The sequence below is a fragment of the Poecilia mexicana genome, unplaced genomic scaffold, assembly GCF_051168715.1.
Source record: "Poecilia mexicana isolate PSO_F unplaced genomic scaffold, ASM5116871v1 scaffold_6, whole genome shotgun sequence".
In the NCBI taxonomy this organism is placed as follows: Eukaryota; Metazoa; Chordata; class Actinopteri; order Cyprinodontiformes; family Poeciliidae; genus Poecilia; species Poecilia mexicana.
Genome location: NW_028263375.1, coordinates 4,138,702 through 4,164,823, shown reverse-complemented (window position 1 = coordinate 4,164,823; position 26,122 = coordinate 4,138,702). Strand labels below are relative to the sequence as shown.

Sequence of the window (26,122 nt, the reverse complement as noted above, 5' to 3'; positions counted from 1 at the left end):
ATGTGAACACTGGGGGGAGGTAGAGGGCTCAAGGTGAGAACCGGAAGGGGCGGGGACCGAAAGGTTTTGGTTTACATTTCTGCTGCAGACTTGAAATAGTTTGGATTTGAAATGGAATGTATTTGACTCTATTGGCTTCCTCCTCAGAAGCCACGTGCTTTAAATTAAATTATTTTGTATTTGTGTTTATTTAATCTGGAAGATGCTCCAAGCCTCTTTTTCAAAGGAGACATTTGAAAGTTTTTTTTCAGAAGCTTCAGCACTTAGTGAAACACTTTATATAGACTATTTACACACAGATGGATGTTTCAAAGCCACTGTTTCTGCTAATTATGATGTTTTTACACTTATAGTTAACAAAAACTAAAGGAACAAACAATTCTTGTGATTTTTTTTCTCTGAGAATTTTGATTTTGACTTAGAAATAAAATGGGGGGAAAATTCTTTCATGGTGGAAAGATTGGTAACTCTGTTGCCTCACAGCAGGAAGATACTGGGTTCATATCCCAACCTGGGATCTTTCTGCGTGGAGTTTGTGTGTTTTCCATGTGAGTGTGGGTTCTCCCTGGTTACATGGCTTTCTTTCACAGTCCAAACACATCAGCGTTAGGTTAATTGGTGTTGTCTTTTAGCAAATCATAGTTTTTCTTCTGGGAATAATGAAACTAATTCTTATTTCATTATGGAGGCTTTATTTCTTATTAAAAATACTTTTGAAAAATGTGTTAGAAATGGCTAAATTCACTGCGAATAAGATACAATAGAAATAGTAACTGACTTACAAAGATGACATTCAGGTGTAACAGCAACTTCGAGATTATGTTCACGTAAAAGTTCCGAAAGTGTTGAAATTTTGCTTAGCAAAATAACCAGAATACAGATACAAGTTCTTGTTGGGGTAAAATGAGCGCTGTCTCTTTAAGAGACCCGGAAACAATCCTTTCCAGTGTTTGTTGCTGGGGAGTTGACGGACAGCTGCGCGGGGACGATGATATCTAACCCGCTGACTCGGGCTGTCCGGAGCAGAGTGCGGTTCTGGAGACACCGAGCTGTGTTTAAAGCTCTTCCAGAGGCCTCAGGTGGCGGCAGCCGGCGCTGGTACTCTGCTCCGAGTCGAAGGGGGGTCTCGGTTATGGAGGAGATCCTGGCGAGGGTCGTTGCACCTTTACCTTCATATGAAACCAGAGATAAATCTCCACCTCCGCCCGAATCCACCAGTTTGGAGTTCATGAACTACTACAGAGGTCTGGAAAAGGAAGACAAAGTCGATTTTCTGTCCAAGCTGTCCCAGGAGTGCGGAGTGGACCATAAAACGGTGTCAGAGCTCGCTACGAAGCTGCTGGACACTCAGCGACGGGACCAGGCGACCATATTGCAGGCGGAGGACAGGCTCCGGTACAGCCTGACGCCGCGCTACAAGCAGCTGTTCAGCCATGTGAGCCGGGTCGAAGGCGGGGTGAAGTTCCTGGTGGACCTCCGAGCGGATCTGCTGGAAATACTCTCGTCCAAAGCAAGCGAAAACCCACACATCAGGGTAGGATCTTTGTTTACTTTCTGTACGGGTGCCCGAATGGCTCAAACTCCAGCATGCGCGTTTATTCACTTGGCTGTGAAGCAGAAATATGAAATGACTGGAATGGAGTAGCTGGAATGGAGTGGCTTGTGTTACCCGTGGTTACATGAGTCACGTGGTTCTCATTTGATGTGACCTTTGCCCCAGTTGGACTTCTCAGAAACCCTTCACCTCCAAACTTCTACATGATTCAGTTCAGACACACATTTAGTGTCAGTATTCCTTCCATTCTTTTTATTTTGGTTTGAAGCGATAGATCATGACAAAATAAAGCAGAATTATGACTTTTTTTTTAAACAAATAAGAATCTGAAAAGTGTGGCATACATATGCCCTCATCCCCTCTAACATATTACTTTGTAGAACTACGTTATGGTCTATTTGCAAAATAGTTTTTAAATAATTTAAACCTGGACTTTGGCTAGGTCATTCAAACACATGAATCAGCTTTGTTCTAAACCAGAGGTCACCAACTCCAGTCCTCGAGGGCCACCATCCTGTAACTTTTAGATGCGTCTCTGCTCAAACACACCTGGATCAAATAAACTGCTCTTTCCAGCCTATTGCAGAGATGAATGAATGCTGGTGAGGGAATTCAGACATTCTGGAGCAGAGGTGAATCTAAAAGTTGCAGGATGTTAGCCCTGGAGGACTGGAGTTGGTGACCCCTGATCTAAACCATCCCATAATATCTTTGGCTTATATTTAAGGAGGTTGTCCTGCTGGAAGGTGAAGCTCCACAACAGTCTCAGGGTTTTTTCAGTACATAAAAGTTTTTCTTTCAGGATTGTCCTGGATGTACATCCTTCCATAAACTATGACCTGCTACCCCACAGCATGATGCAACCACCACCGTGTGTCATTCTGGGGATGAATAGGTGCAGACAGAGGCGGGATTTTGGCTGGAGAGGCCTTCAGTCTTTTATCCAATCAAACAACAGAGAATGGAACCTTACTTTTCAAACAAAAGAACAAAGAAAATCTGTCAACCTCTGATTATATATATATATATATATATATATATATATATATATATATATATATATATATATATATATATATATATATATATATATATATATATATATATATATATATATATACACACACACATATATGGGCTGGGCTAGCTGAACAGATTACATTTGGGTACCAATCAGAGCCTCTTTCCTGTGCTGCAGGAGCCACAAAGGAAAGTGATCCTTTAACAATGTTAGATTCAGCACATGAGGAGGCAAGAGCTACTCTGCTGCTTGTACAAATTGAAAGAGCTGAATATAAATCAGGCATGTAATGAGTATTTTGAATGAATCTTTTGAAGGCAGAGTGGATTCAAAGAAAAGGTAGTGAAAGAACAAAAAATAAATTTCTGCCGCAGTCGGAGACATGACTCCAGTGGGTTTTCTCTCTTAATTTTCCCTTTTTTGGCAGCTCTCCCTTTTTCCTAGAAAGGCTGCTCTCATATTCTGGATTGTTCAGTTTAATGTAATTACAGTTTTCACTTTGACTCTGCAGAGTAGGCTCGCTGGCATTTATTGAATGTGCTGAGTGACTTAGAAATGCAAATAAACTCAGCTGTTAACCCAAAACTACCACTAATATATTTCATAGCGTCTATAGGAAAACATTTAAGTTACACTGTCTAAGATAAAATTATAACTGGAGACATAAAAGTACATATCTGAACATGTGCAGTGGAAAAAAGGATTTTCCTCCTTTTTTGACACGTTTAAAAGTTTCAGATCATCAAAAATCTTTATCACACAAAGATAACCCGAGTAAATCCAAAAGGCAGCTGTCAAGTAATTATATGAGATGTTTTGAGACGTTCTGTATCTGCCAACAGCAGCACAAGACGAAGAAAAATAAGCCTCCCAAGCTTATTTCCATTAAAATTTAAAAAGTTAACAGTAAGGCAGACTTCCAATTAATTAATTACAAAGATTTCAAAGTGTTAAAAATTTTAGCGTAATTGTTTTTTTCATATAAAGTTTCTGTCCAGAACCATTATATTTGCTTGTTTCTAGTACACCTTTAAATCTGATACACAAGAAATATCTGCTAACATCTGCTAACTGGAAGCTGCTTCAGTCTGCCCACGAGGGGTTAATTTCTGTTGTGCTAAAAGGAGTTAGCCTTTCAGCTAATGCTAAAACAGCATCTCAGTGATATACAGTATGCTGACTGTTCAAGGAGCTCATTGCTGCTGAATACAAACTGGCCTAATGCGTAAAAAAGAGTTTCCATGGAAGTTTAGTGAAATACACAAATTTCAATCTGACTTAAAAACTACCTCACGCGAGAGCAAAACGTTCTTTTTATTAAAAAACAGTTTTTTAAAATGGGCATGTTTCCATTATGAACATTTATTTTCATAATTCCAGTTTTGCTATTTTATGGTCAGTGGAAATGTAGCTAGTTTTTGCGTCGTTTCCTTCAGTGGTTCTTGGTGCAGCGCCCCCACAGGCCAGGAGGGGAACAGGTTGGTTTAACTCAGAGCAGAGAGAAAAAACCACAGCAGCTGGATATGCTGCAGATGTTAAATGTCTTGGTTCCCCAGGCACATCGAGGATACCGGACTATCATGTGTGAAAACACTCTTGTTCTAGTACCGCCGCTGACATCCATCTTTCCATCTAATGTTTCAAAGTTTTTAAGGTGGTGAAACTGAGACTTTGCTGCTTGAATTCCTCTGACTGTAAAAATAAACATTTGTCAGTCCTGACATTTCCTGGTTTTGTGTTTTAATGTATGATGGAGTGAAACATGTTTGTCCTCTTTGTGAATGAAACCATCTTGCTGTGACAAATATCTTGTGAAGGTGTTGACCTCTCATCGATGCGTCATCGCGCGCTGAGCTTTAGCCAGTCTAGCTCAGTGTTAATGTCTTCCTGCTGTTCAGAAGCATTCAGTCTCTGCAGCCCAGCCACACTGAGAGCTTTACAGCCTTAAAGGTCCCGGCTGCCTGCATACCGATGCCTCCCGGGTCACGCTGGAGCCGATCAGCCTCTGCTTTCTGCTGCTCCATTATTGATTGAGCTAAAAACGAGGAAAGGTCATTTTTAGATATGAAGCTTCTGGTACCAGAATGATGATGTGTTTACTGACTGCAGGAAATCAAAGTGTAATGATTATCATAATGGAGCTAAAACACCATCAAAGACGGAGGAAGGAAGGCCGGATTATGCAGCTCTGCATCTGCATCAATCTTTGCTTCTTGTAAAAAATGTACTTCAGAGTTTTTCTGTAGATTAGTCACCTTGATCCAGGGATTTCTTCTTGATGATCTATTTCTGACTGCTGACGTTGGGGGGAGATGGCTCCTCAGGGTTACACCGAGGGTCTGTGTGGGACTATTTTTTCCCAGCCCAGCTGACTGGTGGCATGAGGCCCACTGGGATAAAGGTCTGCTCCCATTCAGGTCTCAGTGAGGTTCTGTTTGGACTGAACAGTCTGTCCAGGAAATCCCACTGCAGTCCATTACAGGCCTCTGAAATATCTTCTACACATGACCTTTACAGGGCTTTAAAAAAAAAAAAAAAAAGTATTTCTCTTTTTTTGTCACCTTTTAAATGTTTCAGGTCCTTAGATAAAGGCTGAAATCTGATCAAAATGACCTGAATAAATACAGAAGTCAGTTTTTAAATGATGCATGTCAGTCGGTTCCTGTAGTTCTGGATCAGGTTTGCTGCAGCAGGGGTTCTGGTCCATACTGATCTTCTCCAGATCTTTCAGGTTCCAGGGAGTTTCAGCTCCCTCCACAGATTTTTTATGTTCATCCTGAAATGCTTCTGATGGCGCCCCTCCTTGGTGACGCCCCTGGCTGGGTGTTTGGGGACATCATCTTGAATCGGACCCTGATGCCGTGTTTCTGGTACGGCTGTAAAAGTGACGCACGGCGATGGAAGCGGCTTCTCTGGTCCCACTGGGGTTTAATTTCTGCTTCAAACGATCTGGCTGGACGCTGGAAAAGACTGTTATGCTAAAAGGAGTTAGCCTATCAGCGAAGCTGTTCAAGACTAAACTAGCGTCTCAATGCTAAACATGTAGCAGCTAATGCTAATGTCAGCATCCAGATTTCTAAAGAAACTCTGTAGAGATGAATGGATAGAAAAACACTTTGCTCCAACCTGAAGGTTGAAGATCCTGAAGAACAGATTAAAATCTATAAATGTCTTTGTTGTTCAGCTTCTATGGCTATTTATTTAACAATATGGCAACAAAATGGTTTTTGAATTGAAAATGCTGATGTGCAGGATGTTAATCGATGATGGCGTTGTTTGTTACTACGGTAACCTCCCAGGTAGTTCTGACCCCTGACCGTTCTCATGATCAGTGATGCTCCATCAGGTCAGCTCTTCATGCCGTCCCGGTTTGAGGGAGACTGACAACCATCTTGAGTTTCTTCCATTTTTTAAAAATAACTTCACCAATAGTTAGGCGTACAGTTTTGTCTCTGGTGTCATTTGGCAGCTCTTTGGTCTTTACAGATTAAATATTCCCCCATGTTCATGGTCCTGCTGAATCAAGCACTGTTTCATCACACCGGACCGTATCGGCGGGTCACCACTGTCCAGGTGTTGATACGCTGTGCTTCGTTTTCCCTCTAACAGAACAGAGGATTTCCTGCTTTAGCCCCCTCCTCTGTCTGCCGGTCTCTTTCCAGCCCGAGGCTTTGATCCCTCCATTTCTAAAGACTTCATCTTCTGCAGGGTCAATGAAATACATATTTCAGTTTGACCTCCCGATTGTGTGGTTAAAAGTTTGCTTCCCAAGGCGGCGCTGGCGGCTCTGCTGCTATAGAGCTGCTGCCTTCTCAACAAAACTGGCTCACCCGGATTATCGAGCAAAATGCATTACTTCACCTCAGGCAGCTTTACGAACACACACACAAACTCGCTCACTCCCTCTCTCTCTCACACACACACACACACACACACACACACACACACACACACACACACACACACACACACACACACACACACACACACACACTGCATCACATGAACAGGAATGAAAGTTTTGCTTAACTGAAAGTTATTTCCTGAAGCTGTGTGCTGTGGAGCTGAATGATGCAGAGCCTGATGCATTTATGGATGTATGTGGAGAGGAATTTCCAATTTGGTCAGGTTTGGATTGAAGGATGCTCACGGAGCTTTTGTCCCATGTCTGTTGTTTGTTTTGTGTTGGCCGTTGTGATTGACAAGCTGCTATTAAAGGAAGTCCTTCTATGGAACGGTCGGTAGGAGCTGTATGGACGTGCCAGAGCTTGTGTGCTGCATGCTTGTTTGTGTGTTTGAGATTTGCTTTAAATGAAGTCTGACCTTCGCTGGAGGACATGCCTGCTTTGAAAAGGCAAGGTGTTTATTGAAGTGGCCCCTTCTACGTCCATTGCAAGCTCCGGCAAATCACTATTCATAATGTGTAAACATTCAAGCGGCGTGCGGACAGCCAGGGGACCGTGCGGCCTGTGGAAGATAAGAGTGTGAAATACTTCATTTCCTACTGGAAGCTTTGAGCCAATCTGTGCAATAAAACGACAGTTTTAAGTTTGAGCTCCTTCAATTAAAAAACTGGAGCTGAAAGGGTGAATTCACACCGACTCTGCTCACTCCACTTTGGATGTTTTCCCACTGATAGTTGGCAGACTTGGTTATAACTACTGTGGTTCTCTCTCTCTGCTCTGAGTCAAACCAACCTGTTCCCCTCCTGGCCTGTGGGGGCGCTGCACCAAGATCCACTGAAGGAAACGACACAAAAACCTCTAAAGACACTGAGAGCAACTTCCTTCTTCACCAGATGGAAACAGATTTTAGTGTTGGAGGATTTCTCTGTAGTTGTTGGCTAAAGAGCAGGAGCCATTCCTCCTACTAGCGCTAGCATGTTTGATTTGGTTGGATTTACCCAGAATGCCCTGTGCTGTAGTCCACTTCCTGCTTTTGGAGCGGTCTCCAGGCACACATGCATTCAAACCGAACCCAGACTGAGGTTTGGAGGACCAGAGTTTGCTTTTTTTTGGTTTGATGATACATTCACACCTCCTCAAACGAACCGGACTTCCTACGCAGACAGACTGGAGTTGGGTTAAAGTGGACCGGAAAGGGCTGGTCCTTAGTCCGCTTTTATCCAGCTCTAGTCCATCTGCCTAGAAAGTCCAGCTCAAAAAGTGAACTCTGGTCCGCCTCAGTCTGGGTTTAGACTTTAGCAAAAGACTCCATCTTGTTTCCATCTGGTGAAGAAGGAAGTTGCTCTCAGTGTCTTCAGAGGCTTTTGTGTCGTTTCCTTCAGTGGTTGTTGGTGCAGCGCCCCCACAGGCCAGGAGGGGAACAGGCTGGTTTGACTCAGAACCACAGCAGCTGGAGGTGGAGCAGATGATGGAGTTCTGGTTCCAATTGAACCGGGTTGACCGGACCATCAGGAAGAAAATAGCCTAAGAATAGTGTTCAGGCTCATTGAAGCTATAAAATAAACGTTGAATAGTGCATCGTTTCATTCACCATGATCTGAGTTTTAGCTGAATGTCAGTAAGAAGCTGTTTTCTGTCCTTGCAGGACCTGAACGGTACTCTGAAGAGCCTGCTGTCCAAGTGGTTTGCTGTTGGTCTGCTCCGGCTGGAGAGAATCACCTGGCAGTCGCCCTGTGAGATCCTGCAGAAGATCAGCCAGTAAGACCCTTCATCCTCTCACTGCTCCTCCTGCTTAGGTAAAGATTTGTAAAAATAGAAAAATGTTTTGGGCTGCTGCCCACCTGCACCAGGATGTCCAATCATTCTGACTGAATCTGAGTGACCAGTAATCCTCTGGACGCTGGAAAATTTCTCTCGCTTCTAATTTTGATGAGAACGTTGTGAATTTCATTGACAACGCGCCACGTCAGTGGGTGAATCCCACTGAAATACAACCTGCCACAGTTGGGAGCAGCTACAGACCGGTTCCTTACTAATTGAGGAAATAATGAAAGCCTTCGCTGCACCTGAACACGGAACAGATTTGGAGTTCCTGCTCCAAGAAAACTGTTAAATGGCTGCATTTTTCTAAACTCTTCCTGCATTTTCATCTGCCATCCACTAACTCTGCAATTAGCAGATTAGCAGCTCTACCAGCTGAGCCGCGGCACCGTGCGGAGGAAACGCCTGAACTCTGAGGCAAAGCCTGGTTTTAAACAACGGACTAAATGCGAGTCCTGAACTGGCTTCATATGTTGGCAGTACAGAGGATTGAAGTTCAGCCGTGTTTCCCTCTGAAGTTAAAGGAGTCTCAATTTATAGTCAGGCAGGAGTTTGCTACCTAAACCTGACTGGGTTTCTCTGCCAGGTACGAAGCGGTTCACCCAGTCAGGAACTGGACCGACCTGAAGCGCAGAGTGGGACCGTACCGGCGCTGCTACGCCTTCACACACGCCGCCATGCCGGGGGAACCGCTGGTGGTGCTGCACGTGGCGCTGACCGAGGACATTTCCGACAACATCCAGGTCAGAACCAGAACCAGAACCAGAACAGACAACATCCAGGTCAGAACCAGAACCAGAACCAGAACAGACAACATCCAGGTCAGAACCAGAACCAGAACAGACAACATCCAGGTCAGAACCAGAACCAGAACAGAACAGACAACATCCAGGTCAGAACCAGAACCAGAACAGACAACATCCAGGTCAGAACCAGAACCAGAACAGAACAGACAACATCCAGGTCAGAACCAGAACCAGAACAGACAACATCCAGGTCAGAACCAGAACCAGAACAGAACAGACAACATCCAGGTCAGAACCAGAACCAGAACCAGAACAGACAACATCCAGGTCAGAACCAGAACCAGAACCAGAACAGACAACATCCAGGTCAGAACCAGAACCAGAACCAGAACAGACAACATCCAGGTCAGAACCAGAACCAGAACAGACAACATCCAGGTCAGAACCAGAACCAGAACAGAACAGACAACATCCAGGTCAGAACCAGAACCAGAACAGACAACATCCAGGTCAGAACCAGAACCAGAACCAGAACAGACAACATCCAGGTCAGAACCAGAACCAGAACAGACAACATCCAGGTCAGAACCAGAACCAGAACAGAACAGACAACATCCAGGTCAGAACCAGAACCAGAACAGACAACATCCAGGTCAGAACCAGAACCAGAACAGACAACATCCAGGTCAGAACCAGAACCAGAACCATTTCAGAACCAGAAGCGCACACACAGCAGTCCTCCTGACCACTAGGGGGAGTCTGAAGCAGGTGACATCATCACCTGCATAAATCTGCTGCTGTTCTATAACAATGTTAGAGACATGAAGTGAAACACACATGTTCTTTGTTGCTCCAACTTTCTTCTGGACGTCCTGTTAAATCTGAAGGTTAAGACCTAAATACAATTTGTTTGTCTCCCCCTAGTGGTTCGGAGGACTTTGTGTTGTGGAGCAAGTTTGTAGCTTTTCATACTTGCTGCTGTTTTTGCTGTGATTTTCTGTTGCATTTGGGTTTTTTGTGTTTGTCTGTGTGAGCAGCTCGTTCCTTCGCGTTGGCACTCGTTGACCACCGTAGGTAAAGATGCAGCGGTGTGTGCTTTTTCTTCCCTCAGAGTATTGTTCGGGAATTTGCGACTCTTGATGCAGAGGAGGACATAAACAAGATCAATTCAGCCATTTTCTACTCCATCTCCTCCACCCAGGCCGGCCTGCAGGGCGTGGAGCTGGGCAACTACCTCATCAAGCGCGTGGTCCGGGAGCTGCAGGTGGGTAAAGGTGCTGCTGAGCGGAGCTGAGCCAACATTCACAGTCATTACTTTATGCTGGTCTGTCACATTGAATCCCAATAAAATATACTGTGACCAAGTTTCAGGGGTATGAATACTTCTGCATTGTGTCAGGGCTGTTTGAGTGCTGTAAAGGTTTCTGGGTGTATAAACGTACATATTCCACATACAGGCTGAGCTGTTTCTTACTTTGGTGAAATCTAATCCATTCATCTCAATAAGCAGACAAGAGCCCTCCATGTTGGGCCGCCGCAGCTCGTTGTTTCATGATTGAAAATCCTAAATGCAACATCAGGAACCACTCAACCCAACAGATGGGGGAAGCACTTTGCAGCACAGCCTCATCAAAACCTGGTTTAAGCTCCTTCAAGTCTATTTATTCATGTGAGAAGACAGCTGCCAGCGGTTTACCTCCAGGCTGCGTTCATAATGGAAATATGACGAGCAGACGGAGAGCCGCTTCCTGCTCAGAAACCAGACGGTCTCAGTTCAGGCTGTCCTCCAGCCGGTTGGTGGCATCAAATCTGCTTTTCAGCTCTTCTCTCCTTTTAGAATGAAGTGCTTTAAGTTTAAAGAGGGATGATTTGTTGAAAGTATTGGTTCATTAAACTCTGAGTTATTTTCCTGTTTTGATGGCGGCTGGTAGCAGCTGCAGAGGTCGCTGACCTTTCTGACGGCACAGACAGCTGTCATTACGGGAGCGGAGGACCTCCTGCTGTTCCGTCAGGCAGATTAATCATTCTGACGCTGCAGAAGCTAATCTGAAGGAAGACAGAAGCCGCTTATCAGCATCTTTTGATGCCTGCACAAGGAAATCTACAAGGCAGAAAATTATGTTTACTTTTTATTATAAATAGCCTGCAGACAGGGACCTCCGAGACATGGCAGGCCGTCTCCAGGTTCCTTCTCATCAGCCATTTTATCTGAAGTCTGCTGAACTGAAAGCTTCACATACTGAACACGACAGTAAGGTTGTGTTAATTCACCTAATCTAACATCTACAACAGAAATAATTTATTATTTTCTCAGTCTGGACTCGGACGCCTCCAACGATTCCACGTGTCGGTCGTCGTTAACGCGTCGTCGATAACCCATCGTCGTTAACGCGTCGTCGTGAAAGAGTCGTCGTTAACGCGTCGTCGTTAACGCGTCGTCGTTAACGCATATCGTCGTTAACATATCATCGTTAACGCGTCGTCGTTAACGCGTCGTCGATAACCCATCGTCGTTAACGCGTCGTCGTTAACGCGTCGTCGTTAACGCATATCGTCGTTAACATATCATCGTTAACGCGTCGTCGTTAACGCGTCGTCGATAACCCATCGTCGTAAACGCGTCGTCGTTAACGCGTCGTCGTTAACGCATATCGTCCTTAACATCATCGTTAACGCGTCGTCGTTAACGCGTCATCGTTAACGCGTCGTTAACGCGTCGTCGTTAACGCGTCATCGTTAACATATCATTAACGCGTCGTCGTTAACATATCATCGTTAACGCGTCATCGTTAACGCGTCGTTGTTAACGCGTCGTTGTTAACGCGTCATCGTTAACATATCGTCGTTAACATATCATCGTTAACGCGTCATCGTTAACGCGTCGTTGTTAACGCGTCATCATTAACATATCGTCGTTAACATATCATCGTTAACGCGTCATCGTTAACATATCATCGTTAACGCGTCGTCGTTAACATATCATCGTTAACGCGTCATCGTTAACGCGTCATCGTTAACGCGTCGTCGTTAACGCGTCATCGTTAACGCGTCATCGTTAACGCGTCATCGTTAACGCGTCATCGTTAACGCGTCGTCGTTAACGCGTCATCGTTAACATATCATCGTTAACGCGTCGTCGTTAACATATCATCGTTAACGCGTCGTCGTTAACGCGTCGTTGTTAACGCGTCATCGTTAACATATCATCGTTAACGCGTCGTCGTTAACATATCATCGTTAACGCGTCGTCGTTAACGCGTCGTCGTTAACGCGTCATCGTTAACGCGTCGTCGTTAACGCGTCATCGTTAACGCGTCGTTAACGCGTCGTCGTTAACGCGTCATCGTTAACATATCGTTAACGCGTCGTCGTTAACATATCATCGTTAACGCGTCATCGTTAACATATCGTCGTTAACATATCATCGTTAACGCGTCATCGTTAACGCGTCGTTGTTAACGCGTCATCGTTAACATATCATCGTTAACGCGTCGTCGTTAACGCGTCGTCGTTAACGCGTCATCGTTAACGCGTCATCGTTAACGCGTCATCGTTAACGCGTCATTGTTAACGCGTCGTCGTTAACGCGTCGTCGTTAACGCGTCATCGTTAACGCGTCGTTAACGCGTCGTCGTTAACGCGTCGTCGTTAACATATCGTTAACGCGTCGTCGTTAACATATCATCGTTAACGCGTCATCGTTAACATATCGTCGTTAACATATCATCGTTAACGCGTCATCGTTAACGCGTCGTTGTTAACGCGTCAGTGTTAACATATCATCGTTAACGCGTCGTCGTTAACATATCATCGTTAACGCGTCGTCGTTAACATATCATCGTTAACGCGTCGTCGTTAACATATCATCGTTAACGCGTCGTCGTTAACATATCATCGTTAACGCGTCGTCGTTAACGCGTCGTCGTTAACGCGTCATCGTTAACATATCATCGTTAATGCGTCGTCGTTAACATATCATCGTTAATGCGTCGTCGTTTCATCAGCAGATATGTTGACATGTCATTCACTGTGCAGTGGACCCCAAAGTTTCTCAGTGTAGCATTTGCAGATTTTTTTTTGGCGTTCACATTCAAACCAAACCAGAGTTCACTTCAACTGAACCCAGATCGAAGTCCGGAGCACCAGAGGTCAGAGGTCGATTAGCATTCACACCTCACCAGCCAAACCGGATTTCCAGGCAGACCGACTGGAGCCGGATTAAAGCGGACAGAACAGGCCTGGTGGGAACGCACTGTTGGATATGCTGACACAGTTTTCTCCACTTCATCCTTATTTTATGGGTCGTTAGTTGGTGAAATCTGTTGTTTGGTATGAAATGGCAGCAGATCTTGCATTTAACTTTTGGAAAGTCAAATCCCTTTCCCCCCATTGTGATTCTTGCTTTGAACTTCATCAAATCACCACGTCTGAAAGCTAATTGCACCGAGTTTCGTCATCTGATTGGTTGATTTGCTTGTCGGCTATTGAAGCAGCTGACTTCCTGAAGCTAACGCTGACCTATGATGTGCAGAGATCCAGGCTGTCTGACAGGGACAGCATTGCCACAGAGGACTGGCTGTAATGATGGAGAGATGATGGAGTGGGATAGAAAAGGTCACAGTTGCAATTTCAGGTGCAGGAGGAATATCTTGTTTGTCTTTGTAGATTGGACCCCCAAGCAGAACTCACTCCGTCATCCGTTCCCTTTTTCGCCTTTCCCGCTGCTTTCTTACTCATACCATCGCTCTCTTTTCCACTACCTTTTGCTCCGTGTGAGGAAGGCAGAGCTACAGCATAGTCAAGTGTGAAGAAACATAAAGGGGAGAGCAGCATGGAGCCTTGATTTTTAAATTGAAAGGTGGGTGAAATAAGGTAGAGTAGAAGAAAAATAAAGTGTCCCACCAGGCGGTGTCTCACACTTCCACTTTCATAGACAGCGATTGCCTTTCTGCCTGACATATTGTTCTCTCACTTATTAACGTAGACACCCAAGCCCAGAAATGTGTCTGAAGAGAAGAGAGAGGCTTTCTGTCTGCTAAATGAAAGGGTGTTGAGACGGCAGGGAGCTCCGAGCGGTGGGTGACCGCTGCCGATGAGATGACACACAGGAGGGGAGGCAGTTTAGAGACGGGGACAGGTGTTACAGGCGAGGGATGGAAGAGGAAGGAGAGGATCATCCATCAGCATCAGCAGGCCGCCTCATGAAGCAGCTCAGATGATTCGTAATGAAGTCCCAGACGGAGGAACCGACGGGGTCGAGCCGCCCGAGCAACAAGGACGTCCTGGTTCTGCTTTCACACCGAGCCTGAACCTCCGTCTCGTCTCTGAAAACCGGTGAAGGCTGAAGGTCTCTGCAGACTTCCTCCCTGTTGTCTCTGCTGCTTCCTGTCTGAGTGGATCTGTGACAGGATGGAGACACAGATCCACTCAGACAGCTGCTTCACGAAACTCTGCAGCCGTTTCCACGAGAGAGCAAAGACCGAAGGAAGCCTTGGCACATTCAGGTTTTACTCTCATTCTGGAGTCAGTCTAAACTTACAGCTGCCAAATATATTTCTATTATCCACCATCCCTCCGTATGCATGAGATGATGGAAGGGCTGATTATGATTCATTTGGGTTTCATCAGTGGTGGGCGCCACTAGCTAAAAGGTTAGCTGCGCTAACCCCAAAGCACTAATCATAAACATTATTTCTGCTAATGCTAGCTGCTATGCCAGCATAGCAGCTAGTGGAAGCTAATGCTAAAATGCTAATTTCAACCATGACCGGACCGAACTTGTTAGTAGACACCTAACTGTACGGTTTGCACTTCAGGAAGTGACTTTTTTTCACTCATGGTTTCAGTTTCATAGTTGCTGATTTTACCTAACTGGCTATGACACCACAGGTGACACTGCAGTGATGCATTCTGGGTACTGAATAAACATTTGCTGCATCGCATCACGAGTGGAGGATGTGAGGAAAAGATTCAGATTTTTGTGTTTGTTTAATTTGCTTCCCTGGTTGTTTGTCTGTTGTGTATTTGCCAAAAAAATGGAAACATGAGAAGAGGAAGCGGAACTGCAGTGTAATCAATCTTCAAAATAAGAGCATGGTCTTACTTCAGTCGGTTACCAAACGTCAACACGGGTGTCGAACTTTAACTGAAAGTTTACAGAACAGCCAAATAAATCAGCACTTTAGAAATTATCTGAAAAAATGAAGCTAGTGCGCTAAACGGTTTCAAAGTTAGCTAAAAGCAAATCAAAGCTCTGACATTAGCGGGTTATGGGAAGTGGGTTTCATGCTTTTAATCTCAAAAGCTTTTACAAAGTAAGATGAATTTCTCCTTGTGCCGTTGTTTCAGAGCGAGTTCCCCCACATGGCCCAGTTCTCCAGCCTGTCGCCCATCCCGGGGTTCTGCTCCTGGCTTCAAGGCCTGCTGAGCCAGTACAGGAAGGAGGGCCGGGGGGCCGACCTCTTATCGGAGCAGGAGTGGCGCGAGGTGGAGCAGGCCCTGGACTCCGACGCGGGAACCCCGCCCGTCGACTCTCTGCGGAAGCTCATCGCCACCGGGGAGTGGACGCGCTCCGAGAAGCTGTGCCTCGCCCTGGAGCCCGTCCTGATGCGCCTCTGCGCCTGGTACCTCTACGGAGAGAAGCGCCGAGGCTTCGCCCTCAACCCAGTGGCCAACTTCCACCTGCAGAACGGCGCCACCATGTGGCGGATCAACTGGCGCGCCGACACCAGCCCCAGGGGCGTGGCGAACTCCTGCGGCATCATGGTGAACTACCGCTACTTCCTGAACGAGACGACCAACAACAGCGTCCTGTACCTTCAGAATAAGGCGGTGGCGGCTTCGCAGCAGGTTCTGGGCCTCGTGTCGCAGTTCCAGAAGAACAGCAAGCTGTGACTGCGTCGCGTTCAGCAGAGTGTCAGGCACTGCAGACGGAGAAGAAAGAGGAGCAAGCTTCCACCAAAAAACTGAGGTCAAACATTTCTGTTAAAAAAATCAGAAATTTTTAGATTAATCTTGGAAATTTCAGAGAAAAAAACATGGAAATTTATGAGTTACAAAACTTTAAAAATTTAAACTTTTGAAACTCAGAAATTTTAACATTTTCTCTAGAAAATTTCTGAGTTTTTCCAATTTTAATTTTTTAAAACTCATAAGATTCTTTGTCAGAAATGAGCTGCTCTTTTTTCCTGTGTACAGTGGCAGTTAAACTTTAACAGTTTAGTTTTCGTTTGAAACAGACTGATGTGTTGTTTTGTCAGTGTTTGATGCCCCCGGGCCCCCCGGGCCCCGGCGATGGACTCCTGACGTCAGGAACAGAAAGTGGGCCGTTTCCTCCGTGATGTAACTCGGCCCATCTGCTGCGCGCCTCATTAGATTTCTAGCCAAAGCTGTTTGATATTGTGTAAGTGATTCCCAGAGCAGACTGCAGCTAATGAAGCAGAAGGCATCCATCAATGCCAAAGCATGTTGGTAGGTAATAGCATGTAATGGGGGGTTCTGGAATAAATGATGTTTATTCTTTCATCAGGATGAGCTGCTGCACCGTAAACAGAACAAAACAAAGATAAATGGATCTTTTTCTTTCTTCAGCTTCACCTGCAGTTGCTCTTCTTCTTCTCGCCTTTAAAGCTCATTAAAGAAGCATGAAGTCGCCCACTGGAAATATTTTCATAAACTAAAAAAATAAACATATTTTTCTGTTTGTTAAACTATCGTGCTGACCTAATGTGCTGAATGTTTTTTCTGTAATGATTTTCCCCTCCACACTCGGAGTCATAATCATTCTCCAGGATCATTGATGTCCTAAGGACTCGGTGCCAAGCAGGTCTCCTCTCAGCCGCCCCGTTGTTGTGGAATAATACATCACAGCAAGTTGACTGTGAAATTACATTTTATCTCAGAGGAGTCAAACTTTTTTTATTTTTTCAAACACATCTCCTTTCTTAGCTCTGCGCTGCTCCGTGTCCCAGAAACTAATGGAGTGAGAAATAAAGTTAAACTAAATGGTCAGATTGATGGAGAGGGTGTGTGTGTGTGTGTGTGTGTGTGGATAACGAGGCATGAAGAGGACAGTTGTTTAACGTTTGCCCTTCTGAGGCGGCTGTAACATCTCTGGAGACGTGGGACAGGAAGAAAACGGGTTTCTGTGGAGACGGAGGAACGTTCAGCACCGGCTGGAGCTGAACGGACGCCGCCACTTGTTGCCATGGAAACAACTCCAGCATGTCATCCGAGTGCTGCTCGTTGTGACTCGCTCTGGCCAAAATAAAACGTAATGGAGAGCTGATGCTAATATTAGAAGCAGCCAATAATATTTATGTTCATCAAACCGTGACTTCATAATTCAACAGTTTTAGGATTTAGTTATTGATTGGAAATATTAAGTAGAGTTAAAATCACATCAGTGAGCGTCTTTGGACTGGAGGACCAGCTCAGAAGTTTACATACACATCCCTTCCTTTGGAGGCAGCAGCATCAGAAGGGAAACCAGAGCCGGAGCAAGACTTCAGAGTGAAGGGGGCCAAGGATGAGAGAGGCAATTAAACTCACATTTTATATATATATATATATAGTTTTCCTTCTTTTACATTGTTTCCAACCTCTGTGTCAGTCATACTTCACATGTTAATAACATGGATAATTCAGATGATAATTTAATAGGAGAACTTATTAAACTCACCAAAGACTAAAAACATTGGTGAGTTCTCTTTTCCTCTGGAATCTCAGTGTTTATTTAAAATCTGACGTTTGGGCTGTTGGTTATGTAAATGTTTTATGCTTAATCTGACCAAAACCTAAAGTCTTTAATGGCTTTAAAGTGAAATAAACAGGGAAAGTGCTTACATGGGGTTCTTTAGAGATTTTAATTTAAACGTGACATCATTAAATATTCATTACCAAACATCAGACGATATATTCAAACCATTATTGTTTTTCTCTTTGTGTTCAGTCTTGATTTTTAACTGATTAATTTCCATTTTGTCAGGTTTTCGGTCCTGCTGATCAGTTCATCTGATGGATATTTTACCAACTGAACGCCGAATGATCCCAGAACCAGGAAGAAGACCTCGTTACAATCGACTGGATATTCTCTCTTTTGAGGAAATTTGTGCCTCAGCTAAAATAATCCGGTAGCACTGACAGTCCTTTTAATTTGCGGCGATGCTGCGTGCGTGTGTGCATGCTGATGGCGCATTTCATCGTGAGGAAATTGCCTTAGGAATGAAGCTAATCCATTCTTTCCAGATCAAAAGTGACCAGAATAGCAGAGAGGAGGCTGTGGCGCTTTCACACTGAAATTAATTCTGATTAGCTGCAGATTTCAGCTGCACGTCTCCATCTGCAGAGACACGAAATGAGGACATTTGCAAGAAAGAACTGGTTCAGAAGGAGCAACCAAACAAGCATGGCTGTTTGTACAACATGGGAATAAAGTGACACTTATTTCACATGAGCGCCATCACCTCAGCGCAACGCTGCAGATATTTATAAAGATTCTGGAACTAAATGATATCCGATGGTTTCCAAAGCGTCCGAATGTTAGAACTCAGCAGCAGAAGAATCCAGACGGTAAATCTAGACTATGGCTGAAAATGATGATCATGAAGCGATGAAAGCAGTCTGAGTCAGTGAACGCATCACGTCCCAACCCACGTCCAAACAGAACCGGGTCAGAGGCTGCAGCTCCACTAAAGGCTGCTGTTAGCTGTTAGCTTCATCAGCTTCCTGCTGACCGTCTGCTGACAGTGCCGTCGCTCTCAGCAACTCAGAAACCGATCATACAGGAGTCTGACTCTGATCGCTTTTAATTAGTGCCATGAACAAACATGCAGAAAAACAATCGGGTTTCAGAGAGCAACTGGAATAGCTGAGCTTCAGCGAGAACGTGGCCTATGTTGAATAAATCGCAGCATGACCGGTCGACTGCAGGCTTTCTAAACCATCAGATCCATTTTAGTTCCACAGATCAGATTTTTTTGGGGTCAAAAGGTCAGAATTGGGCCTTTTAGCCATGAAATGAATTGGTTGCATTTTGTTGCTGTGTGAATGTAGTGTCAGTGTGATGAAGACGATGCTCAGGGTTCGTCATCTCTTCATCAGCTTGCTGACTTTCTCTGGTTCCACTCTGTTAGTGCCCCGTGGAAACGTTCAGCCACCTTATTGCTGCTCACATTCCTGACATTTGAAGGAAATCGATGCCTGCTGCATGCAGAGGCTCCGGCTGCTGCAGCGCATGTTCCAGATGTCACTGTGTGGTCCGTTCGCCGCCGCAGTCAGGGAAGAGGGTTCAGCCGATACGGACTCCTCCTGCAGGCTGCTGACGTGTGTGTGAGTGTGTGTGGGATTCATTCAGGTGCGTTAATCCATTCATCCCGCTCGCCGTCCCCGGCCTCCTTCATGCTTCTCATCTCCAATCATCTCCATTCTCCTCCTCCAACCTCTGGCAGCCCAACCAATCCTCTGGACCGTCTTCAAAGGGCTTCATGCTTCTGTGAGCAATCAGGACACGGACACACACACACACACACACACACACACACACACACTCCTGCAGCTCGTTCCACTTTGCATCATTCAGCCTTCGGAGGGCAGCAGAGTTTCACTCAGACTCTCTCCAGGTTCAGTGAACCAAACATTTCCATTCTCCTGTTTTCCATGAACTCCAACTCGTTTCCCCCCATGCCCTCCGTCCCCCTCCATCTCCCCTGAACACCTTTGCCCCGCTCCCCCCCCGTTCCCCCTCCGTTCCCCCTCCGTTCCCCCTGAACCCCTTCGCCCCGTTCCCCCTCCGTTCCCCCTGAACCCCTTCGCCCCGTTCCCCCTCCGTTCCCCCTGAACCCCTTTGTTCCCCCTCCGTTCCCCCTGAACCCCTTCGCCCCGTTCCCCCTCCGTTCCCCCTGAACCCCTTTGTTCCCCCTCCGTTCCCCCTGAACCCCTTCGCCCCGTTCCCCCTCCGTTCCCCCTGAACCCCTTTGTTCCCCCTCCGTTCCCCCTGAACCCCTTCACCCCGTTCCCCCTGAACCCCTTTGTTCCCCCTCCGTTCCCCCTGAACCCCTTTGTTCCCCCTCCGTTCCCCCTGAACCCCTTCGCCCCGTTCCCCCTGAACCCCTTTGTTCCCCCTCCGTTCCCCCTGAACCCCTTCACCCCGCTCCCTCCGGCCCAGTTAGCCTGAGATTGACAGATCTGCTCTGTCTGGTTACGAGACGTAATTAAAACTCATTTGGCTTCTTAATGACATTTTCTGCCCCGATCCGTCGGCATTACTGGACCCGACGTCTTGCATCAGATTAGGTTATTCTCCAAATCTAAATAAAGCTGAACGTTGTTACCGGACACATAGCTGGGACTTTATCACTAATAATGTAAATATATACAGACAGACCTTTAACTGCAGGGACGCAGCAGAAGTTGCAGCTTCATGGATGAGTTGAGCCGCCGTTGGCCCGGTGGACCTGAAGGAGAACCCACCGAGTCGGTCGCTCGTTTGTCTCTGCGCGTCTGTTTCTTCCTTTCAGGTCAGAACAGCTGCAGAGCTGACAGATAAAACAGAGAATGTTTTATCCGATTTGTTCTTATTCTGTTGTTTCAACCTGCCAGGCCTCTCAGGTTTTATGGCCATCAGGTTTCTGCTCAGACGTCACAAACAGCCTGCAGCTCTGGTTCTGGTTCTGGACAGGCAGCCAGGAAATCAGCCAGCAGGAGGCGCTGAGAGGGGGGCAGAAGTTTTCAGAAAAGAGTTCATGGTTTTTAAGTTTTTTTGTATTTTTTTCCAAATAATCTGAAAAGTGTGGTGTGCCTTTTTTTGATACAGCCAGAAAACATTTTATCAAAGTGTTTTTTGATAAACACTTCTGGACTTCTGGATCAGTTCAGGTCCAGAAGTCGGTCCAAACTTTATCAAAATAGTTTTTTTTAAATCCTCTGCCTCCATTAAACTAATTTATTGTCGTAATTCCATTTGCTGAATTTCATGGTCAGCTAGTCAAACGTCTGATTTCCTGTCTAAATGTTATATGGATATTGATCAGGTCTTAGTTGTTAATTATTTTCTTATTTCCCAGAATAATTGTGATTTTGCTCCTCGTTTTTCTTTCCATTTCTTTTAGTTTGACATTTCTGTATTTTTCCTTCTCTCTTTTATCTCAATAATTTTCACATTTGATTGGTTGAATAAAATGTCTTCTTGCTTTATTCTTTCCTTTGAAGTGTTTTAGTTTAATCTGCTTCTTTCAGTGTCTGTTATTATTTTGAATCAAAGCTGAAACACTACATATCTACAAAGTGTAATCTTTATTGTATCATCATAACATTCAGCCATTTTGTTTTTTAATGCAAAATAAGTTTCTAATATTAGATGGACCATGAAAATAGGATTTGTCAGTCATTATTTGAACATTATTAAAACCGTTTTAAATGGCGGCCATTTTGATATATGATTAATGAACCATGGCTTTAAAAATTAGAATATTATATCTGACCAAAGAAAAACATTTGAAAAAGAGAAAGGCTAAAATGCTTTTTTTCAAAATGTATTTTTAATCGGAGATTCTTCAGGACGTGTATTTGCATAAAAGGTTCTCAGGTCAGATTTGTTCCCCGGTTCTTCAGTTTCATGTTTTAGAAACAAGAATGAGACTCAAAAGTTAAAACTTTTTACTCATTACAACATAAGGCGTTAAACAGACGCTGCTGTTTACTGCATGTAAAATACTTTCTGCTTCAAACTCTCCATGTAACCCCGCCTCATAGATCCTCCTACATGTCTCCCATTAACTCCTTCTAACAGGTTATAACCATTTAAATGCTAACTAAATAAAAAGTGTCACCTGATCTTGTGTGATTAAAGCAGACGCCTCATCAGAGCGTCTCTCTGCTTTCCTCTGCGTCTTTTCCCACAGTGCCTGACTGTGAGCGATGTCGCATTTATCCAAGGTAATCCCTAAATCCTGTTTTTACCCACAGCTATTTGCTTTGAAAGGTGCAAACCAACCCCAGCCAGCAGGAGTTTGTTGTGATTTATCGGAGCGTTGCTGCTGATGAGTTTCACACTCAGTCCTCTGGCTACTGAAACAAAACATGATGGAAAGTAAATGGTCCATGCGGCCCAGCCACCGGCTCCGGTCACCGACGTATCGTTTCCCATCAGGAACTCAGTTGTTATCCCAGTTCAGGGAGACGGACTTTAACTCATCGTGTCTGTCACGCTTCACTTCCTGTACTGATCAAACCGGGACACTGTGCAGCTTCTAAGCAGTTTGCATGATTAATAGAAACACATATTTAAGGAAGTTATGCGATTTGTTGATGTTTCCGTTCTGGTGAAGCTAACTGTTGACTGCATGGCGGAAAAGTTTCATGATCACAAAGGAAATGATGTCAGCTGAAGCTGCGGCGCGCTTCCATCAGTTTTCATCAAAACGAAGACGAGACGACTCGTCCATCTGTCAGTCACCGTGTCAGACGGCGTGTGTTCAGGACGGCTTGATGAATGAAACCTGGTGGCACATCAACGGTCCCTGAAGGGAAAACATCACAAGACTAAAAGCTTTTATGCTGAATTTATTCCAGGATATTTTGCTTCTGTCAAACAGAATCATGTTTAAAAAAACAAAAGTGTTTTAATAATTTTGTTGTTAAATAAAAGTTATTGTAATCCTGCTGTTTTCTGTGAGGCTCTGAATGATTTGGTCCTTGTAGAGACAGAAAGACGCAGCACGGCGGAGATCAGCCAGAGGTTCTGTTCGGGTTCTGGAGTCCCGGCTGAATCTTCCTCTGGATAAAACCCGCAGCGCTCATCTCTTTACCAGATGGATCCTCCTGGTCGGAGGATCTCCACTGAGCTTTAGAGCCAAAACGTAAAGAAGACAGAAACATGATGTGACTCAGATGTTTGGGTTAATATCGGTTAAGCTGCCTGCACACTGATCGGATCGCTCTGTGGCTCCCTCCCAGCAGCCGGGTTCATCTCGCTGTGAGGAGGCGGCAGCGCTCTCTGCTCCTCTTCATCACATCCAGTAGATTTCTGTTTGCCTCCTTCACCGTCCTGATGAACATTTTCCCCGATTCTTCTCTTAACTTTTGCAGAATATTCTTTAACCTCTTTAAATTGTTTCTTCTAATCATAATATTTATATCTGTATAAATATTTAGCTCCAAAGTAAACATTTAGCTAGCTAAGAGATAAATGTTTTGCTTCTTAACTAAAAATTTAGTCTGGAGCTCTGTAGAAAAAATTGGTGCTAAATTTTTAGGTTGTGAACTAAATATTTAATATTGATTAAATATTAATTTGAATCTGTGACATTTTTAAATGAATGAATAATATGGTGAAATTTTGACTGAAAAATGAACCCAGCGTTTTATTTTACGACTAAATAACTAATTATTGCTGTTAATTTGTGTAATCTTACAACAGGCCTCCGTTCGCAGTCGTGTTTTACTGCCACAGCTTCATGACCTAAACTGCTTGGAGGTCATTTTCTTTGGAAACATTTCCAAGAATCCCATCAAAGTGTCTCTGTGCTCAGGATGAATTTACAGCTGAAGTCTGTAAAAAGCTGCTGCAGCTCTGAGTCGTTTAGACAAACTGATCAGTTTCAGATATTAGGAAATCCTTATTACAGCAAAACGATTCAAAAGTGCAGATCTGTCCAGCTGATCGGGGGAAGAGAGAGCAACGCTTCCTCCAGCAACTCGGGAGCTCAGTTTGGTTTCCCAGGGAGCCGAGAGAAAACCATAAGGAAGCTGAAAGAACACAAACCAGAATGAAAAGGAGCAGAGGATGTAATTCGGAAATGAATCCTGATGAGAGGAGGAGCTGAAGAGGCAGGAAGTCGTGAACAGCTCACTGCTGCAGACGTTTCTGTCCCAGTGAGGAATTAAATGTGATAAATTTGATGTCAGGGTTTATGAATACTTGAGACCACGTCTAAGAAAGCTTACAGTATAACTGTTTTAATATTTCAAACACCAAATATGCTTTAATATGCATTAATAAACACTGTGTATATCATTTTAGCGCGACTGCAGGAGCTGAAATACCCACAGGAAGCGTCACTCCCAGGGTCACAGATTCACAAGCTGCATTTTCTTTAAATACTCTAGATGTACTCTGAGAAAATTGGCGGATTTAAATCTGCGTTATGTTAATAATCCAAACTGAACCGCTCCACTGTGTATTAATAACCAGAACCAGCATTCTGCACTGTTTGCTTCTCCTGAGAAAACTTTTAAAAAGAGTTTACTGAAAAACTGAAGCGGTTTAACTGATGATGTTCCCTGGGGGGATTTCCATATTTCAGTTGTTTATGTTGAATGTGTGAAACAGAGGAAGAGTCCATGCAGAAAACAGTAAATGAGGAGTCATTAATAATGAGGTTTTGGTTTTCAGCCAAACAAAAAACAACTGTACAAAGTACAGAATTGTACTTGTACAAATTGTACTTTGTACCAACTGTACAATAAATCTGCATACAGTGTAAACCGCCAGTTATACAAGCCACTATGGTTAAAAAGAAAGAAAAAGACTAAACCTAATGGCGGCAAAAATACAGCCTGCCTGCAGGCCTGTGCAGATGCTGTGAATGTCGGAGTCCAACCGACTCAACAGTGCAGAGCCGCTTCACTGAAAGAGCAAAATGTTAAAGTAAAACTCAGTACCTTGAGTAATCGTGATTTCCCACAGATTAATCGGGGCAGGACTTCATCCTGCGGTCCAGAAAGACCTCTCGGCGATCGGAAGGAAGCAGAAGCTCAGGAATGGTGCAGCTGTGTGGTCTCCACGTCCACAGCCACGTCCACAGCCCCTGGGCCTCGTTTCCCACGGAGCCAGAGGTTCTCTGAGCGACGCGGCCCTCAGAGGGACCATCTGAAGTCCGTCTGTCGTTATCCAGTCCGGTAACGATCTTCTGCAGCTTCTTCAGTCCCACTTTGACAGCTTACAGTAGTCCTTATTAGCGCACTAGGCTAGCTGCACCATAACTCTCACCACAAGCGACAGAAAACAAGCGCACAGTCCAACAGCTTCAAGCCGAAACTCTGCCGTGTCCTGCTAACTCGCTTGTTAGAGTTTACTAGGACTTCTCCTGACTAGTCTGAGCTTACTCACTTAAAACCAGCTAGCTGCTCATCGCCTGCTAGCTCCTCTCACGCCGAAGCAAACTGTCTTTCCCCGGAAGGACCTCGCTGCTGCAAACAGGAAGAGACGGGTCTCATACCTTATTTGGAAATGAGACCATTGCATTCCGGAAGTGAAGGGGGCGCTGTTTCCTATATTATCCGCGGTCTCCCGGTTTTGTTTTCTTTTGAAACCTGTGATTATCTTCATGTTTAGGGAGGAGTTTCACTCTCAGCATATATTTAAACTTCTTTTATTTACTTCAGCGCAGCTCACAGTTCTTAAATTCTGAACCTTTCTGTGTACTTCTAAATCTGCTTTTTAATAGCAAATTTTCCGACCTGCTACTGCCTCTAGCGGCATGGGGTTGGCAACACAACTAATAAAATTACATTACTAAATCAGAATACCATAAGCTCTTAGCTCTACATCGTTAAGAAAATAAAAGAAATATTAGAGAATTTATATTTTACGGTGCCAGTGATGCTGTAATTAATAGTGAATAAACACTGTGGTATTCTCGTTTAGTGATGTGCTTATGTTAATTGTGTTACCACCCCACGCCACTAGAGGCGCGGGAGTAACTGAATAACTGAATCTTCCTTCATTGTTGGTCAGATTTATTTTTGTTTGCAGTTTTTCCATTCATCTTTTCTGCTGCTGTAAACGGATCACAAAATCTTCCAGAGTAAAACTCAGAAACGTTTCATTCTCAGTGTTTTTATTCAGAAATATAAAATCACCTTCATGTTTATCTTGTTCCTTCCTGCGTTGATCTGAATGTCTGTGAAGCAGGAGATGCTGCAGAGAAACATGCTGACGGCATCAGATAGTTTCTGTGATTCAGCTTCTGTTTCATAAAATCTATCTGATCACAAGAGTCGATGCAATCATGGCAGAACAGAACCGACCCGATTCACTCACACACACACACACACACACAAACACACACCGGGA

The 26,122-nt window shown here is 44.5% G+C and overlaps 1 protein-coding gene and 1 long non-coding RNA gene across 4 annotated transcripts; one reads left to right on the top strand and one right to left on the bottom strand.

Moving 5' to 3' along the window:
• The first annotated feature begins 680 nt into the window (after positions 1 to 680).
• Positions 681 to 16,757, top strand: mlycd (malonyl-CoA decarboxylase). 3 transcript variants are annotated; one of them, XR_015762993.1, is made up of 6 exons: positions 684 to 1,534; positions 8,127 to 8,239; positions 8,889 to 9,045; positions 10,160 to 10,312; positions 15,397 to 16,518; positions 16,639 to 16,757. XR_015762993.1 is itself a non-coding variant. In XM_088006095.1 (5 exons), the coding sequence occupies exons 1-5, from the start codon at positions 989 to 991 to the stop codon at positions 15,940 to 15,942; spliced, it is 1,425 nt and encodes a 474-aa protein (XP_087862221.1). In that variant the 5' UTR covers positions 681 to 988; the 3' UTR covers positions 15,943 to 16,757. The 3 variants fall into 3 exon arrangements, 2 of the variants coding, with proteins under 2 accessions (XP_087862221.1, XP_014844376.2); XM_088006095.1 differs by having other exon boundaries at positions 681 to 1,534; positions 10,250 to 10,312; positions 15,397 to 16,757; XM_014988890.2 differs by having other exon boundaries at positions 15,397 to 16,757.
• Positions 16,758 to 22,592: 5,835 nt separating this feature from the next.
• LOC106918852 (uncharacterized) lies at positions 22,593 to 25,234 on the bottom strand. The gene is made up of 2 exons (XR_001418487.2): positions 24,709 to 25,234; positions 22,593 to 22,889 (listed from the first exon to the last, which is right to left on the bottom strand). It is a non-coding gene; the product is annotated as an uncharacterized LOC106918852 (long non-coding RNA).
• Between the last annotated feature and the right edge of the window lie 888 nt (positions 25,235 to 26,122).

What these genes read in the sequence shown, in the direction of transcription:
- mlycd (XM_014988890.2), top strand. Translation starts at nt 989, where the DNA reads ATGATATCTAACCCGCTGACTCGGGCTGTCCGGAGCAGAGTGCGGTTC. An exon ending in GCGAAAACCCACACATCAGG is followed by an intron (nt 1,535 to 8,126) that starts GTAGGATCTTTG and finishes CTGTCCTTGCAG; the next exon opens with GACCTGAACGGTACTCTGAA. An exon ending in ATCCTGCAGAAGATCAGCCA is followed by an intron (nt 8,240 to 8,888) that starts GTAAGACCCTTC and finishes TTTCTCTGCCAG; the next exon opens with GTACGAAGCGGTTCACCCAG.